At 43.5% G+C, this 19,675-nt stretch overlaps 1 protein-coding gene across 1 annotated transcript; it reads left to right on the plus strand.

Annotated features, from left to right (window-relative positions):
* The first annotated feature begins 1,597 nt into the window (after positions 1-1,597).
* On the plus strand, positions 1,598-16,182 carry HHEX (hematopoietically expressed homeobox). The gene is made up of 4 exons (XM_081328766.1): positions 1,598-2,005; positions 9,408-9,586; positions 10,835-10,885; positions 12,055-16,182. Exons 1-4 carry the CDS (start codon positions 1,654-1,656, stop codon positions 12,283-12,285), a joined length of 813 nt encoding a protein of 270 aa, XP_081184892.1. The 5' UTR covers positions 1,598-1,653; the 3' UTR covers positions 12,286-16,182.
* Positions 16,183-19,675: the final 3,493 nt, after the last annotated feature.

Consider the following 19,675-nt stretch of genomic DNA (forward strand, 5'->3'; position numbering starts at 1 on the left):
TTCAACTGTATTTTAGCTTCTGAAAATCCAATCCTGTGCTTAGTTTGGCGAAAGCTTAGAAATTTGGACTGGATGAACCATGATTAACTTAACCACAATAATTGAGTTGTGAGAAAGAACACTCCAGAGGTTTAAACACAGGCTTACCAAAAAGCTATCCCATTATGCTTTAAACCTTTGCCTCCAACTTATCAAATTAGCCTTCCCAACCTGGGTGCCATTTGGATTTGCTTAGGAACTCTGGAAAGGACCGTTCAACAAGTCCAAGTAGAGACGTTTGCTCTAGAAAAATGCATTTGAGAGAAACGGGGGACGAAAATCCTTCATTTGTAAGAGCTAAATGCATCCTACACGTGTCCAGAGCATCCCTAGTTTTGTAGATGGTTTTAACCTCCCTAGTTTGGAGATGGTTTTAAAAACAGGGGTTAAGTAAATCGGCGGAGAGAATTGCAGAATACAACCATTTTCCTTTGCATTTAACCAAGGGGGCTTCGTGCCTCTCCCTGTACTGGGGCATTGGTGGGAAAGGGCCGGGGGGGGGGGGGAAATAGGAAGACCTCTTTTATTTTTTGCGAGTAATCAAAACCAGTCCAGAAGCCTTTCAGGAGAGGAACTGGGCGATCTCGTGGGCAGTGTTCTTACACTTTTTGCCTCAGGACAGCTTCCCACTTTTTAAAAAATATAGAGACAAAACAAAAACAGGTTTGTGTTTGTAATGGGTTATGTTTATCATATTTACCGTATTAAAAATTGAAACTGACGCATTGGCTGCCGCTACCGTCTCTCAAGATGGTTGGGATTTTAATACTGTATTAGTTTTTAACATAGGCTTGCAAATCATTTTTGATTTCACCGCCCCCTGAGAGGGTCCACGCCCCCCCCCCCCGCCCACAATAATAATAATAATAATAATATAAAGTTGGAAGGGACCTTGGAGGTCATCTAGTCCAACCCCCTGCTCAGGCAGGAAACCCTATACCATTTCAGGCAAATGGCTGTCCAGTCTCTTCTTAAAAGCCTCCAGTGTTGGAGCATTCACCACCTCTGGAGGCAGGTTGTTCCACTGGTTAATTGTTCTAACTGTCAGGAAGTTTCTCCTTAGTTCTAGGTTGCTTGACTAGTTTCCATCCATTGCTTCTTGTCCTGCTTTCAGGTGCTTTGGAGAATAGCTTGGCTCCCTCTTCTTTGTGGCAGCCCCTGAGATATTGGAACACTGCTATCATGTCACCCCTCACCCTTCTCTTCATTAAACTACACATACCCAATTCCAGCAACCAACAAGAGTCCTAGGAATACACTTTAAAGCACCCTGTCGTGCCCCCCCCCACCTCACCCCACCCGGAGTCGCCGGGCAGCGCTTGAGTCGGCCGCTGTGGATTGACGCCGCGGGACAGAAGAAAGTCGATGGGGTGGGCGGGGCCGGTGGGCGGGGCCGTCTCCATCGCCGGCTATCCTCATTGGTTTGACACGGCCCAGGGCAGGAAGCGGCGCTGCCCAGCGGAGCTCCCAGATTGAAACCTCTGGTGTGAGAGGCGGCAGGGGCCCGTCGGTTCGCCTGCTAGGGGGGAAAGCAGCGGCGGGTCCCGGCGGAGGAAGACGGGCCGGGGCCCGAAGCCCGAGCGCAGAAAGGCTCCCGCCTCTGCCGGACCAGCCATGCAATACCAGCCGTCGGGGTCGGCCTCTCTGCCCCCTCTCTACGCGCCCACCCCGATGCTGCAGCCGGTGCACCCGACGCCCTTCTACATCGAAGACATCCTGGGCAGGGGGGCGCCGGGGCCGCCTCCGCCCACCTTGCCGTCGCCCAATTCCTCCTTCACCAGCCTGGTGGCTTCCTACCGGACTCCCATCTACGAGCCGACGCCGATCCACCCGGCCTTCTCCCACTCCCTGACTGCCGCCACTTACGGGAGCGGCCCCTACGGCGCTGCGGCCGGCCCGCCGCTCTACCCGTTTCCCCGGGCGGTCGGCGATTACTCGCACGCGCTCTTCCGCCACGATGCCCTGGGTGAGTCTCGCGGCCCGGGGGATATAGGAGGGGAGGGGCGAAACCGCAGCCGCCTGGCTCCGGGCTGGCCTGCTCCGGGATTAGGGCAAAGCGGAGCGCCGCCCCGTCTCCGCCGGCTCGCCTGATTTCGCCTCTGACGCTCTGGAATCGGAGCCGTTTGCTCCGATTTATGGAGGCATTCGCAGAGGGTCTTGAAGCGTTTTCTAAAAAGGTAGCCGTAGAAGAAGTCCTCAGATAGATGGTTTGTGTGTGTGTGTGTGTGTGTGTGTGTGTGTTTTGAGTAGGAGAAAGGAGCAGCGCCCAGCCTGTGCCAAACTCCGGAGGAGCCCCTCGGCTCCAGTGGTTTATCACTTTCCACTTGCGTCCGCGAACGAAGCGTCGGCTGTAATTCCGGACCAATATATCGGGGGTCGAGTAATAGGGCATCCCAACTCGCGATTTGCGAAGTCGTCTGAAGGGGTGCCAACAGTGGCGGGGGGGGCGGCGGTGGACGGGAGTGGTCCTCCAACCTACGGAAACCCGACTCCCATCAAGAATCCGGGTCTGTTGCTGCCTACTGGGAAATGAGTGTCAGGCTCTGCAGAGATCGTCTTGACAGTTGCTTATCTGTGGCTTCAACCGGAGGGCTACTGCGACCTCTGAGCTGGTGGGAAACACGCAAAAAGTATCGCGTTGTTGTTGTTGATAGCCAGCCTTTGCTTTATTTACGCCACGAACTGTAACAGACCAACAAATGGCGTAACTTTTCAGAAGGTCTGAAGGCGGGTTATCTCGGCATGTTTTCCTTCCTAGCCCTCTCTTCTTCCGACGGCTTTCCTTAGAAGTCGGCTTAGTTGAATGAGTGAATGAGTTGCAGCCGCGCACTTTCCCAATCTGGGTTTCCTCGGAAGCCAGCGTCATTGAGATGGTCAACTAAGCTGCGCACAAAGGTTGGAATGGAGGGGGGGCGGGGGGGGGCGCGCGGCGTCCGTGGGTGTGGTGAAGAAGATCTGCTTTAACTTCCTACACACTTTGATCTGCGGGGGGCCTGTGTCCATATAATTCATTTCTCCGCGGCATTCCCACCCCCAAATTAGGATCCAGTAATGGGGAACCTCTGGACACATCGAAAATGTTCTCAGGACTGCATTTTATCACTGTTCGTACCTTGAACAACAGCAGCTAAAAGCAGCCCATTAACTAGACTTTGTTTTGCACAAGTCTACATTCCTAGGAAAGGGACGTGGTGGCTCAGTGGGTTTACATTCCTAGGAAAGGGACGTGGTGGCTTAGTGGGTTAGGACGCTGAGCCTGTCGATCAGAAGGTCGGCAGTTTGGCGGGTCGAATACCGAGCACGTAAAAATGCAAGTAGAAAAATAGGGACCACTACGGTGGGAAGGTAACAGCGTTCCGTGCGCCTTTGGCGTCTAGTCATGCCGGCCACATGACCACAGAGACGTCCTCGGACAAGCCCTGGCTCTTCGGCTTTGAAACGGAGATGAGCACCGGCCCCTAGAGTTGGAAACGGCTAGCACGCATGTGCGGGGGAACCTTTACCTTACCTTTACCTTTACATTCCTAGGAAGGGGGGGAACCATATCTATTGCCCCCGAATCTTCTACATCTCAACCCCTTTCATTGAAAAATAAATCGGTTGAAAGGATGTGTGTGTGTGTATGTTTCCACCGTCTTACCGCCGTTTCCTATGGCCCATTAAATTATAGGATATTCCTATTTTAGTCCACCTTAATACAAAATTCCAGTTTAGGTTAGCTTAGAAATCAGTGGGTCGGGCAAAGTCGGAAACTTGGCTTAATTGAAAAAGCAGCGCGCTTCTATTATTCGCGGATAAAGCGCCTTGTGCGAATTGGTAATGTTACTCAGGGAACCCGCGTGGTTATGCACTGGGACTACAATGCCCATGCTGATTAGGATTTTAGAAATTGGGATCCCAGAACAATTGGAAAACCCCAATCCGGGTCTCCACGGATCTCCGGAGTTATCTTTCGGTCCATCACCCGGCCGGGTTCGACCTCGCGTCTTTGCGAGTCACCCGCTTGGCGTAGAAATCGGTTCGTGCTGTCTGAGCGAGGTTGGCTGACCCCTTTCCGTTCATACAGGATATCTTGAGCTCTTGATAGGAGCAAATCTGGTTTCAGAAGCTGTAAAGTATTTTCCTGGACGCCCGGAGCTGGCTCGTCTCCGGGAGCCGTGCACGCTGCTGATTATTTTATCGACATCCTCAATACAGACACATTCAGGAAACACTCGGCTTCTGATAGCCCGGATCCGTTTTTCTGATATTGTTCATTTCCTCTGTGTGGGACGGAGCTTTATGACAGCTAAAATAACTCGTTGCTTCCTTTCGAGAAAAGAAAAAAGGCTGTTTGCACCAAAATTGCTGAATGCCTGACGCAAACAACAATGCTGCATTTTCAAAGGCGCGGAGACACGACAGAAACCCAAAACCGAAGCGGGGGGGAGGGGGCGAAGGGGAAGGCAGACCCTTTGAAACGTGCCCGCTCGGCCTCCTGCTTTCTGGCGCGACCGCGGGATCCCGGACCTGCGTAGTCAGTTCCACCTACTCCAGGGAGACTTCTAAGAGGTGCCGGATTGTCGTCTGCTCCCGTGGCCGCCTCAATGTCCTTTTCCTCCCAGGAACATCACAAGAGCTTCAGGCCTTCAAGAAATGGGGAGCGCCTCAAAGGCTACCAAGATTGGGGCGGTGGGAGGAGGGGGGAGGCACTACAAGCGTTCTTGGCTTCCTGGCTGTTTTGATGCTGGGTTAGAATTGTTAACGGAAACGGCAACCCACCGTCCAGGCTCCCCAGCCCAGGAGGAATAAGTGCCACTGAAGTGGAAGTGCGTAATTGAAACTGCCTGTCCATGTCCCACGGGAGAGTCCACTGAGAGAGGTTGGGACCTGGAAAGTGGCACCCCGATTCCAATGGGACTGGTTTCTGAGTAGACTTCTATGCAAATGTGTGTGTGTGTGAGGGGGGGGACAACGGCTGCTCACAAGCCACAGATTAGGCAACCACATTATTTAAGCCCAGCATTTTGGGCAGCCCAGATGGGCGGGTCGATTAGTTCAGGGCATCCTGGAAATCAGAAAACTCTGATGAGTGAATGGAAATTAAGTTAATAAGAAGTAGGATTTGCAGGGAATCTAATCTCCTAGAAGACGTGTTCTTGGGGACTTGGATTTTTCTGGGGTTGTTTCCGGGTTACTTTCACTTGCGGATTTAGTTTGTGAATAATAATCTCCCGTTTCCCTGAAAAGCCAGAAGCTCGCTTCACAATAAAACTCCTCCGTAGGTTACATAAGCTGCCTACCTTGCAGGGCGGTTGGTGAAAGGGGACGACCATTTTCATGTACAGAAAACGTGTGAATTCTCCCTAGAAGTATGGGATTGTGGCTCATCTCGGGGCTGTCGGGGCATGAGGACCCAAAACAGCATCTTCTCTTTCCCAAACTGTTCCCAGATTGAAGCTGAATAGTAAGGATTTGCTCCCAGATATTGCTCACTTTTTCACACACAGCTATTTTAACTATTTCTAAAGGTAAAGAAAACAGCAAAGCGCGTCCATAGATTTCAATGGGATGTTGTGCTTAAGTGTGTTCGAGTCCAAGGTTAAAGGTTTTCAGTTTGCTTCCTTCCGTCCATTTTGTGTAGTTGAGGATTAATTAACTTGTTTTTTTTTCTGAACAGAGATAATTAAAACCAAGTTTTCTGGCATATCCATAAGGCTTTTGTGGAGAAGACACTGTATGAATTATATTTGACTACACTGATTTTTCTGAATCAGTTTACATCCATAAAACCAAACAATATATCTTAAGTATTTGCAAATATAAAATGTGTCTGAATGTGTGTATTCTGCTTTTTCATCAGTAATTCCACTCATAGATCTATGATTATACAAATTATCTATAGAGACTGGATCTTCTTTGGCTACTGAGTATTCTGCAACAAATATTATTGCTCTGTTTTTATTGCTTTGTTGATTTACTTCCTGGATTACATTATTTGGAAGTAAATCTCCCTTCTTTTAACCGGAAAAAAAAGGCAAAACCTCGGCTAACCCAATTCAGTTTTATTTGCAACCCTAAGGCTTTCAGTAAAGGAAGCACACTATAATTGTGGTGTTTTAGCCTGGCATTCAACTCGAAATCGAGGAAAATCTCACAAATTTAAGAATAGATGTAACTTCTGAATAAATTGTGTAGCTTTTTGCAGAAATTTTAATAGAATCGCTGAAGTCTCCACGTTTTGACACAAAAACGAATTACCAGAGAAATGCGATGGGGAGCGATCCTATCCCTGCCTCTCGACACAACCAGCAAAGCGAGAAGGGAGGATATAGGATTGCTATCTAGAGACGGAAAGCAGAAACCAGTTGGATATTCCTGGCGAAGTAGTTGTTTCTGTAAAGGAATTAGGCAGTAAAATACCAACAATAACGTTGCCGCACTTTATGCGCATTATCCTCATGCGCATTATCCTGAAGCTCTGTGCCAATTCCAGAAAGAAAAAAAACACGCTTTGTTCTTCTTCTATGTCAGTATAATTTTAAAAGGACAAAGAGAACCTTTTTTTTACTTACAAATATTGTGTGTGTGAAAATAATTTTCAAATTAAATTTCGTTTATTTGGCTAGCGGGACCAAAAAAAACCCCCAACCCTAGGAAGGCGGCTGTGGATTCCCCCTCCTCCTTTTTATATGTCTAAGCGGCGAAGGTGATCCTCGGTTTTGAATAGTTCCACTTCACTCGGGGCATAGTTACTTACAGAACGTGTCCAGCTAAATTGGTGATTAGAGGTTTCGATGGCTTGAATCGAGAGTCCGAGGTGGTGGGGCGGCGGTGAAACCTGTTTAAGAGCCGAAGAGCCGCTAAAGCTTTGCACCAAGAATCTTTCTGCCTCTTGGTGGTTACGATCGTGAAAGAAAACAGAATACCGCGCCCCTCTTCGCAGACCCACCTGCAGGTTGATAGAACGAGCAGCCGCGAGCGCATAACGAAACCTCCATGTTTAGGAGCAATGTACCTCCGAGGACAAAGAACGAGAATAACCCGAGAGGTTGGACGTATGGCAGAGGGCGATCAGCAGGCGGATCTGGCGCGAAAACTGGATCTGTTCTCCTTTGCGTGGGGGAGGAGGGCGTGGGCGCAATCTTTGCTTTCCAAGTTTGATGCCCGGGGTTTGGGGCCGTATTCGAGCTGCAGGGAGGAAGGCTCGGCTCTTTCTTCTCCTTTTGATTCACCAACAGGAAACACATTGACGGAAATTCTGCCCTTGCCTTCTGCGGCCTGCTTCCAGGGTCCTCTACCCGCCAGCGAACGTCAGAATGGTAGAGCGAAGGCCGGTCGAAGAGAGAACCGCGCCGACTCACTGCGGCCAACCCAAGTCCCGGCAGATCGGATCTTTCCCGCGAGCAACCCGCCCCCGCTACCAACCAGCTGTCCGTTATAAAGTCTAGTAGTCCGTCTGAATCGACAAGCCTGCATCTTAGCGGATGGACTTCGGAATTTGGGAACCCTGGCTGAGTTGAAATCCATTGTCAGCTTTGCGTCTTGTGGTTTTCGACCCCTTGAACCATTTCCCACGATCCCTTGCCCTTTCAAAGCTGCCTGAAGTTGATGGAAGCTGAAACACGTGGAGAGGAAGTAGGTTGAGTCCCCCAATCAAGAACACGGAAGCCTTCTCGGGACGCGCCCCCCCCCCCGCAACCATACATTAAATAAGCGCGGTTTGGCATACCGCCTCTCCTCCTGTGACACTGCTTCGAATCATACAGTTGGATTGAATAAATTATGAGCAAAGTAATGGGGGGGGAGGGGGAGGAAGTTGCGCGAACACACACTCCTAGTAGATATTGCCAGAGTGGAGCTAGAAATTCAGGAAAAGACCTGTGCGGGATCGCCCAGTAACATCAGGACAGTGGTTGGGCCCAAAGGGACTTTTAGGTCCGTTGGGCGAGGAAAGGGGACCTCCAATCATGAAGCTTGTTTCTGCTGAAATATTGTCGGAATCCGACTGGGAAACAACCTCGCAGCGGCAAAATAAGCGCTTTCTGTCCGTAAGCATCAGGTCTCTCGCGTTAATTAATTAATTTATTTATTTTAATCCCATTTGTATCCCGCCCTTCTCCGAAGACTCAGGGCGGCTTACAATTTAAGCGCAAACCAGCGTGCTTAGCAATAGCCTTCATTCTATGTATATGCCTGCTTATTAATGACACGTGTGGGCGTTTAAGGTACTAACAGGCTCGCTGGTGTACCCATTAAAGATACCCGTCTAAAGTCATCTGTCTTCAGCCTACAACACAGTCCTTTCAACAGTTCCAAGAAAGCTCCACACCCATTTGCACTACTTAGGTGACCCTGAGGATACAGATAAACCTCCAGGTGGCCTGAAGGACTCTCTAAAAGAATGCAAATGACCAGCTGTCTGCAAGGAGTATAAATCTTTCCATTTTTCTCCCACCATCCAGTCAGAGCTGAAGAAGTTTCTTGGATGAGAAGTGAAACGTCTTCAAAGAAAAAACAAGAAAGTCCAGTTGCCTCCTGAAAAAGCATCTTTGGGACTACCTGGCTAAAAAAAAAAAGCCACAAATGGGAAATATTTGCTATCCGAGCGGTAAACGCCTGCAGAGGTCCGACCAGACCTTCTTCAAAGCGCACGTGTTTATTACGATACACCTGTGGTCTCAAGTGAGGATTTTAATGCCGTTTGAGCAACTTTGGAAACAAACCTGTCAAGCGAAGAAGAGCTCTCTGGGACGTTTCTGCCCCCCCCCCGGCCCCCCAATGCCTTTTTAACGAAGCGATTTCAGAATGAAACGCTCGGATCTCAGCCGCTTCCTCCACGGTCACTCGGGGACGATGCCAAATAGCGCGGGCAGAGACCCTTCCTCCCTAAACGCCCCCCCATTTTGAATGAACCTTTATTGTCCAAGTACAATGAGCCTCCCTTCGTGCCCCCACCCCCAACTTACAGTGACACAAATCCTCCATCTTATTACACCCTGTGAGCTAATTGCACAACGCACCGGCCTCGCAAGTCAATTATGCATAAAGTTTATAAACTTATTTCCCATTCAAAAGCCTAACAGCCCATGGATAAAAGCTGTTCTTCAGCCTGTTGGTACGGCTGGCTATACTCCTATATCTCCTAGCGGAAGGCTATTTTCCCCCCTTCCTGGGCGCGAGGGACCTGGGGCTGGCTAGTTGTTTGTCAGGACTAAAGATCAGCGTAATTAGGAACGAGCACTTTTTCCGAATTTAACCAAGGAAAGGTAAGTAAGTACTCGGGGTTTGAGAAAGCGGAGTAGGCAAGCGAGAGCCCGTAGCGAAGTAAGGCAGCTCGCCCGGCCCTCCCTGGAGGTTCCTAACCCACCCTGTTGTGTCTCTTGCAGGGAAGCCGCTACTGTGGAGCCCCTTCATGCAGAGGCCGCTGCACAAACGGAAAGGAGGCCAAGTGCGCTTTTCCAACGACCAAACCATCGAGCTGGAGAAAAAGTTCGAGACGCAGAAATACCTCTCCCCGCCGGAACGGAAGCGCCTGGCTAAAGTGCTGCAGCTCAGCGAGAGACAGGTGAGGAGGTCGCCAAAACTTTTCCCGCCAAAACTTTTCCCGCCAAAACTGAGCGGGGAAACAGGCGTCTCCGGCGGAGGCAGCCATGTTAGTTAGAAGGCGTCTCCTCCCGCGAAGAGCCGCCTTTGATTTGGTTTGCCCTAAGAATGAGTCTGGTGGAGGTCGTCGCCTCGCCTCTGCCACCCTGAGAAACGTAAGCGAGCTTTGGTCGTGCATTAAATCCCCAAAAGCTTGAACCCTGAGGGAATCTTGTCCAAAGTGGGATACACCCTTTACAGAGCTGCACAATATAATCTCTTGAGGTGTAGGGGGAAAATATTACAATGTCTATGATTATATTTTATTTAAAGCAGTGGGTTTTGGTGGCTGGGACCCCTTTACATTCTTAAAAATAATTGCAGACCTCAAAGAATATTGACATATGTGGGTTTGTTGTTGTGAGTTGCGAAGTCGTGCCTGACCCAGTTCCTCCAGGCCTTATATGTGGGTTACCTCTATCAATATGTACTGTAGAAATTAAAACAAATATTTGATTTTCTGGATCCTTAAAACAGGTCCTCAAACTACACTTTAAGAACTGCAGACTTAAAGCAAACCTGACAAGCTGTACAAATATTTTATATTAAGTATAAAGAATATACCAAATATTATGTAATCGGTGTGTGTATATGTTAGTATAGTAATATTTAATTTATAAATAAGTAAGCATATCTATGTTGAGGTTAGTGCTTTTTTTTACTGATAAGGTGTGAATCAGAAAAATTTGGAGAGCTTTAGAGTTTCCACTATGGTTTACATTTAATCCACAGGTTATTCACTTGAAAATTCTCAGAAGAGTTGCTTCCAAATTCCACAAATGCTACCCACTTATTCCCTCTGCAGGCCTTATAAAATCACACTGATGTGCTTTTATCATTTGGAACACAGCTGTGCCCTCTCTGAGCAGGATCAATGCAATTACTGGTAGATCTCACTGTCATTCTGATAGGCTCTTTTTTCTTGCTTGAGAAAGTCTCTGGATTTAGGAACAAAAAGGGGATGGGGTAGAGAGAATTTAAATGGATGTCATTGCTCTCAAATTTTCTGCCCTTTCAGTGGGCTGAAACAACAAGACAGTGGCTCTCCTCAGGTTCTTAATACTGTAGACATGTTTCACTTACAGGGAGAACTTCCTGTAGACCAGTTAGTTCAGAAATCACATTTGAATTAGGTTCCCTCCTTACTCTGATGCTACTTTATGTCATTTAGGTTAAGACATGGTTCCAAAATCGTCGTGCAAAATGGAGGCGCTTAAAGCAGGTAAGGGTAATGTTTCCTGTTTCTGAACCTTACTAGCTGTCCCCAGATTCATGTACTTGAAGTAGATGAGAATCATAGGGAGTGCTTAATTATTTCAGCTTGCTTAAGAGGACAAGTGGCATTCCAAAACATTAGTTTTGAAAAGCTCCTGAATCATAGCAACATTTGGTTTTGCAAAAGTTGTGGCATGTTTAGATATTGTTAGCAGCTTCCAATGATACATGCCCTCTGTTCACATTCAGTTATCGAATCCTAATGAAAATAAACTCCCATGAACACATTTCCTGGCCTCACACATTACCCTAAGCCACGATGTCTTGTTTTAACCATGCAATGATGAATGAATCATATTGGCCAAGATCACACATTGTAATAAATTGAAAAATGTAATTTGCAACTGGAAGGGTTATGCAGATATAGCATGTTTAATCATAAGAAAACCAAGTACATTATACAATATCGGTATCATTTGGGATTCACAATTTAAGATGCAGTTTCCTAACTTTGAAACGATCGGTTGAGTTGAGTTCCCATGGAGCAGAACCAACCTAAGATGTAATTTGCATAATTTTGGTAGAATGCCTTTCACCCTTTTTATCTTTAACAATTCACCTTCTCAGTCATTATTTCCAAATCCAAGTTTAATTTATATCACTATAGATTTCTTGGTGTTTTCTTATATAAATATTAACAGATCTATTTCTGCTTAGCTTTCTGAAATCAGCCAAGGTCAGGAAGATGTTGCTGACCTTGGTTAGCTGAGCTCTTACCCTAATGTCTAGCTACTATTTTTATTAAAGAGTGAGTAGCTCACATAATTTTTTATTTCATTAATTTATATGCTACCCATCTTACTATCAGGTGATTCTGGGCGGAATATAATATAAATTACAGAATGTTAAAAGCATAGATCATTAAAAAGTTAAAACATTAAAATTAACAAAAAACTGAATAAAAAAGGATTAATATATAAATAGAGTGGAGGTAACATATTCTCCTCATCTACTAATTGCCTCCAGAATGGAACTGCCCCAAGCCAGTTGACAGAACTTGGTTTTCAGAAAATTAGATTTCCGTATTTTCCAAAGGAACCTTGAAATGGCCAATATTTTCTAAACTCTAGTGGTTTTCTCAGTAAATGATTCTATAACTTCTGTGTTTGTTCTCAGGAGACTCCTCAACCCAACAAAAAAGAATCAGAAAGTGGAGAAAGTCTTCAGACTTCCAAACAAGAAAATTGTTTGAGTTCCGAGATGGATAAGGGAGCTTCTCCACATAGGCCACAATATACTCCTTCACCTGTCTCCCAGGAAGAGTTGGATTCAGACATCTCAGATGATTCAGATCAAGAGGTGGACATTGAGGGAGACAAAGGCTATTTCAATGGTCCCCATCTGTAGCACTTGAAGATGGACTTTCCCTCTATTTGCACTTTTAAGAGGAACTGGCTTGGCAAAAACAATCAGTGCTACAAAAAAGGGGTTTTCTCTTCTCTTTCAGTTGGATGGAGAAAGCAGGAAGGAATAACAAACTTTGTAAATAATTGTCATTGTGTTTGTGAAGACAATCCATTTGATAAAGGAGTAGATCCTTTCATGACTGGAAGGGAATCCTGTATTTGCATTCCTCTATTTGTACTGGGATTGATTTTGTATCCTACAGCAGTATGCTGCATTCTCCTCCATGAATTTAAACATGAAGATCCTTAGACCACAGGGGAAAAAATCACAACAGGGAACAACATGAAAAAGGAATTTTCTGATGTCTCAAGGAAAATTTTATTAGTTCTTGGGATGCATCCTTTTGCAGAGATGTCGTGGATGTAATAGTAAGCAAAATGAAATCAAGAGTTTTTCATGGTAATGGGAGTGTCTTTCATGAAAGTACATATTCCATTAAAATAACCTTCCCTGAGGTATGGAAAATAATGTAAGAGATGTTTATTAGGTATATAGCAAAAATAATACAAATAGTATTAAAAGGAAAAGGAAATTTATTTGGGGTTGATTTGAGATACGAGTGGTCTAAGGAACTTAGTATTGGGCTATACTAGCCATGCTCACTAGTTCATGGTTGGAAGGGAGAAGCTCTGTGGTATGTTCACTTATCATGCTTAGTCATAGGTTTTTGGTTTTTAGATCCTAGTTTGTGGGCTGTTTTTTATATATATAAATCCAACTACTGCAGCTTATTCAAGAACCCATGCCTAAAAACATGCCTTTGAATGAATTATGAATCCAGATTTTGTGAAATGATTCTACTTGTGTACAGTATTTTAGAACAAGGAAGAATCCCAAGAAGATCTTATTCACTAAGACATTATGTAGCTTGTTTTCTTTAAGCTTAGTGTGATCTATAAGTCATACTATAATGTGGTGCATGATTATAGATAATTAGAGCATGTTCAAAATCCTGGCTGGGTTCCCATTCTTCTTTGTGGCTTAGAATCTTACATTGACACAGCCAGTGTGGTTTATATAGTAGAGCTTACTTGTTGCATGATTGCAGTGAATAATGGCTAAAGAATACCAGAGACCAAGAGATCAGAACTGAAGAAGCTTCTTGAATGAGAAGCAAAACATCTTCAAGGAAAAACAAACTCCGGTTGCCTTTTGAAAAAGGACAACCATGAGCTGCTGGATGATTAAGAACCTCCACATACATTTACCAAAGACCAACGGACACTAACTTTGCTTTTTTCAAACTGTTACCTTCCAGATGTGTTGGGCTACAACTATAACTGTTCCCAAACCACTTCTGTAGCCCAATACTTCTGAATGGGCACCAGATTAAAGAGGGCTGCAGAGGATAGCACAATAAAAATATTACTGTGCATCTCCAACAGGTCTTTGTCTTTACAACTAACACTATTACATGTCTACTTAAGCATAAGCCTCATTAATTCAGTGGGATTGATATCCCAGATGTATATAAAGTTGAAGACTATTTTTTTAAAAAAACTATTCAGTAGACATTTCATTTATTTTAATACATTTTAAAAATGTTATATGTATGCGTATATAGGTGCATATGTATGCCCTTGAAGATAGGGACTAAAACAAAAGTGGTTATTTACCCTTTATGTTCTGCTAACTACTTTTATATAAGGATCTGTTGTGTTTAAGTAAAGGTTGCCTACACATTACGTTCTGAGAGTCCAAAGAAACTCTGTACTTATTAGGCTAAGAAATGCCTACATAAAAACTTTAATGAAATTGACTTTGTAAATGTGATAGTCTATTGGCTTTTTATTTTGCTTGCACCTATTTGCTCTGCATTTTAAAGAGCCCGGCTCAAAAAAGAAGGCACTCTCAATTTGAGCTTTATCTTGCTAACTGCAGCCATGAAGGTTCCTAGGTAATGTTACTCAAATAGTTTGTCACTCCCTTCTTCTGGAATGATTTTACAACTTCTGCTCAATAGTGATGGAATTTCCAAACAGGTCACAAGCAAAACCCTTACCTAGTTGAAGATAATGAAACTATCTTATGGATATAAGATGATGAAATTTTCAGCAGTTGCATTTAGGGTTTATCTTATACCAAGTGATACTGCTAAGCCATAAAACTACAGTATACAGTGTTAATAGTGCCAATGAATTCTGGCATCTTGATCTGAGAGGTCTGTAAAATGATTGCATATGACCCTGGAACCAGGGTTTGCTGACTTAATGAGTTGTGCAAACCACAGTTTCTATGGCCAAAATAAACAATTTGCATCCTGAAAGTGGCCCCCACTGATGGTTCACTTCATATGGGGGTCTAACACTCTGCAGTCTCCCAATATCTTGATATCACTGCTGAAATATGGTGGCAGAATAGGAGTTTTCAGCGGTGCAGTTTTTCCTTCTTCAAAATACAGGAAATGAGTAGAGTAGGAGGCAAACTTGTACTCATTTGCCCTGTTAAAAAGTTCCAATCTATTAAACATTCTGATATTGTCCTCTAAAATTAGATTATTTTGCTGCCAAATTTGGGTGACATAGTTTTGAGGAAGTGAGGATAACAAGCTAGAAACAGGATTTCTAGAGCCAGTTTGGTTTAGTGGTTAAGGTACCAGGTTAGAAAGCAAGAGATTGTGAGTTCAAGTCCTGCCTTAGCCATGAAAAACAGCATGGATATGTTTGCTGCCTTGAGTTGTTTGTGAAAATAATAATAAAGGCAGGATATAAATCAAAAAAATAAAAATAAGAGTACATTTGTTCCCAGAAGCTGCCTTTCCCATCCTTATTTCCACCACCACTATCAGTTGGCTAAAAACAGGCCATTCTTTTGTTTCAGGGGGTTTTAAGAGCAAGAATAGTTTGATTTTCAAATTTCTCTGTTCAATATTCCCACCCTTAAACACCCCTCCTAACGATCAAAAAGGGCTGAAAAAATCTTGTTACTGGTCAATGTCCTGCAGTCTTCCACAACACTGAGAGGCTGAGTATGTCTCATGGCCCACTGTTGATTCATGGCTTAACTCAGGAGTGCACATTCTCCCTATCCCAATTATTATTACAGTGCCTAACACTGGCAAAGAATCAGTCTTGTTTTACTGATAGATGAGAATATTTGTAGCTCAGGGTTGAACTGTGGGGTCCTTGGTGTTCTCTGAACTTGGTGCTTTTTCTTTTCTATTTCATTATCAAATTAAGTAACATCAGTGCTAGAAGGGAGTGGGGTTTGGCCTGTTACATGAAAAATCTACATGTGTTGTGTCTTTGTACCTGTTGTACAGTAAATAAAATAATGGAATCTGTCATTGTGCCGAGCAAAAGGTACGGGCAAGAAGTCAGTTATTGTGTACACTGTCATATTCTCTCCTGCTCTGGTGACCCCTAGGTTTATCTGAGGCCATGTGTGTTCAGATTTGGAGTAGCCACAATTGTTGGTCTGCAAGAACTGGAATTGGAAATAAAATTCTAATTTAGAAATTAGAAATAAAGATTCTAACTTCTGCAAACCAAGAATGTGTTGATTAATGAAAGGGACATTGTGTGCAACACAATCTCATCAGACAAATGATGATATTCATATCAATTGCTCAAAGGTGATACCCATGACATCAAGACTTCTACTGACCGCTTGTGTTTTCATCTTAAAGAACCACTTGCAGTAGGTAGTAATATTACAATGCATTTACTCTTAATTTGCTACAGAAATTTAGCACATTGTATGGCCACAGCCAAAGAGTAGTATGATAGATACTGTGTTTTTATCCTTCCTGCTGCTATTTTTGTTACATAATTGTTTCATTTTTATGTTTAATCACAGAAAATTACAATATTGGATACTTCTGGATTAACTTGTGAAATAAAAGTGGGCCAGTGCCCACACCAAGCAGTTAGTAATATTTTTTAAATATATTAAATATCCACATATTTCATGGCTCATTTGTAATAGATTACTTCCAAATATATTCAAAAGGAAGTATGTATTACTGTCTGTATGTGTAGCAGAAATCCTGGCACAAGTTTCTGGTCCTTTTAGTTTGACTACTTATAAATACCAAATGATGGAAAATGTAGAGATGGCAAATGTTGGGCTTGGTAAATCAACATTCCTTAGTTGTGTGTGTGTGTGTGTGTGTGTTTGCATTCAACTCTGTTGATTCTTGGTGACTGGCTAGATTAGTCCCTGCAGTTTTCTCAGCAACATTTTAAAAAGTGGCTTGCCGTTGCCTTGTTCCTAGGGCAGATAGAGAGTGACTGGCTCAAAGGTATCCAGATGGCTTCATGAAGGCAGAACTAGAACTCACCTCTTCCAGTTTCTTCTGATACTTTTAAACAGTGCACCACACAGGCTATTTTCCTTAATTCAGCGGTCTTCAAAAATATCTGGACAGACCACAGTAGAGAAGATTACAGTACAAGAATCTTCTTTAATTTAGCATTTAACATTTCTATAAATCCCATGTTTTCAAAAGTTTTTCAGTTGGCTTCCAACAAAGTCAACGGGGGAGCTGGGTTCACTTAAGAACTGCATGATTCACTTAACAGTTGCAGTGATTCACTCAACAACCATGGCAAAAAAAGGTCAAAATCAGGTGTGATTCTGTCAGGGAATTGTGCAGCAACTGTCCAAATGAAGTCAGAGAAACTGACACAAACTTGTAGTTTTATACAAATAAATATATTTAACATTTATAATTACAGCAGACAAGATAGTCAGGAACATCATGAGGTAAATCCAAACAGCATACAGAGCACACAGAAGAAAAAGGCGGGAAAAAGGAGAAACTCCCTCTTTATACGTACCCACAGTAACTAATCACAGCGTAAATTGCCTCATGTAGGAGCCAGCACTTTCCAACCAATTGACTACAATTGAGTGTGCTGGCCTTTACTGTTCTAGCTACTAAATTTAACATCCTAACAGGTTCATTTCATTTCTTTGCTAGCAATGGAAATTCTGGTCCCAACTGCGGTAGTAAACTGAAGACAACCTGTAACCTTGACAGAGATCTGTGGGATGCATTCCCAAGTGTGGGCATGCAAAGGTGCACTCTTGGAATGGATTATATGATTTATGACACCTGATATTCTCACTGTTCGTTATAGTGGGGTTTTTTGTAGGAACAATATGCTGGAACCTCAGGAGACAAAGCACTCATTTATCGGCCAGTTTAAAAGGATAGTAAGTGATCCTCGATTGGCTGAGAGTTGTATGTGCTCAAATATTAGCCAAAAAACAGCAAGTACTGATTAGATGAGAGTTCTTTGCAAACTCTAGACTCATAACATATAAATACACAGCCATTCTTATATCATTATGATGTTCCATAGGTATAGAAAGAATAAAAGCAAATTGAATCCATGTTTTAAATTGAGAAGAGTTAAAAGATCAACAGTCTGATTGTCTGTTCAAAGGATTTACTTCCCAGGAATTAGCAAAGCCACATGTGGGAGTGTCCAGACCAGTAGATTTTGCACAACGATGCTATTCCATGTTTTCTTCATTTTTGTTCAAGGTGGCAGGAAATATGGGGAAATCACTAATATGAGAAACTGGCATTCAATTTCCAAGTCACATTCCATGAATGTGGCGATGCATTTGCACAATAGAAAATCTGTCTGGAAACAGCCTTCTCCTCCTTCCTTTCTGATGGGTATTTTTGTAGTTCTTAATAATAGTGATGTAACATTTCCAAGCAGTGCAAGTAATTTTTAGCATTTATTAGCATTCCCTCCCACTTTCCTCAGAGAAGAAATAAACCCATCTTTTGGAAATTGCCACATTTTTGCTTTGGATAGGATTACAAACTGAAGGGCCCTTTAAGGAGAGAATCATAGAATCATGGGGCTGGAAGGGACCTGGGAGGTCTTCCAGTCCAATCCCCTCCTCAAGGAAAGAGTCATATCATCCCAGCCAAATGGTTGTCCAATCTATTTTTGAAAAGCTCCAGTGATGAAGCACTGACAACCCCAGGAGGAGCCTAATCCATTGATTGATTGGATGGTGAGTTATTTAAACATATATTTAAATGAAAATGATGAGGAGAAGCTAAATTGAGACATAAACCATTTTATTCTAACAATATGCTTAGAATGGCAGCCTTTATTAATCATGGGCATGAACCTTCCTGAGCAACCTGCAATAACCTGTGGATGTGCATTTGGTCTTGACCGACACAGACAGCGGAAAAGACCAATGGGAACTGAACTCTGACCACATCTGTAAGCCACATCTCTTTGCCTTGCACTAAATAATAGCTTTTTTCAAAGCAAAGTCATTAAAAGAAGTTACACTCATCTTAGATGATGTTAACGAAATAAATGTTCTGAAAACAAACAGTAGGATGCCCTCGGAAGGCCCTTGAGCAGAACATAATATTCATTGTTATTCTCTACTATACAATTTGTAATCTAGAGGGAACTTGAATGTAGGTTTCCATCATGACAGACAGCTATTGAATTATTTACAGCACTAATTTCAAGAAGTAAAGACTGCTGAATTCAGTGAGATTTACTGCTGGGTAGATACATAAAGGATTGCAAATTCCTAAGTAAACATTTATGGCAGCTTTCTGCAAATAAGAACTGATGGCCTTGCAACTATCAGAATCCCTAGTCTAATTTTTGGAGTTGTACAGAGTTTTAGAGATAATTCTTTTAGTTGGTATGTAATGAACAAGAGAAGAAACAGGTATCCTTGAATTGAGCTTACAAGCCATATTCAAATGACTAAATATGAGCTAGACAAAGCAATAAATTGAGTGGGGTGCAGCTATGGAAAGTAACTGGCAAGGAAATACAGTTGACTTTTACAACGCTTATTTGACTCACAGTTTAGAAGGCATCAACCCACAAACTGACGCTTGCTTAGCCTGCCTCTAATCTCATATGATCTATGATTTAGCCTCATTATTATGCATCCATGCATACAACATGAACTCCTGGGAAGGAGCATCCAGTTGCTATGTGATCCAGAATCCTGTACTTTCATGAAAAGACCCCTATTATAGCTCTTCCTCTTCACAAAACCATCTATGATGTGGATCACTGAGTATATGCCTAGGCCAGAGGTAGGCAACCTTGGCTCTTTTATGACTCGTGGACTTCAACTCCCAGAATTCCTGAGCTGGCTCAGGAATTCTGGGAGTTGAAGTCCACGAGTCATGAAAGAGCCAAGGTTGCCTACCCCTGGCCTAGGCTATACAGATGAACTAATCTGTATCCCATTATATACAATAATGAGTAAATCTGTGTTTTTAAAAAATAAACTTTTTTGAGTTTGGAACATCATGATAATCCATGCTTTGGGACATCATTCTTTATACGTCAATGCTTTTTGCTGCCTAAGCTTC

Source organism: Vipera berus, assembly GCF_964194415.1.
Source record: "Vipera berus genome assembly, chromosome: 5".
In the NCBI taxonomy this organism is placed as follows: Eukaryota; Metazoa; Chordata; class Lepidosauria; order Squamata; family Viperidae; genus Vipera; species Vipera berus.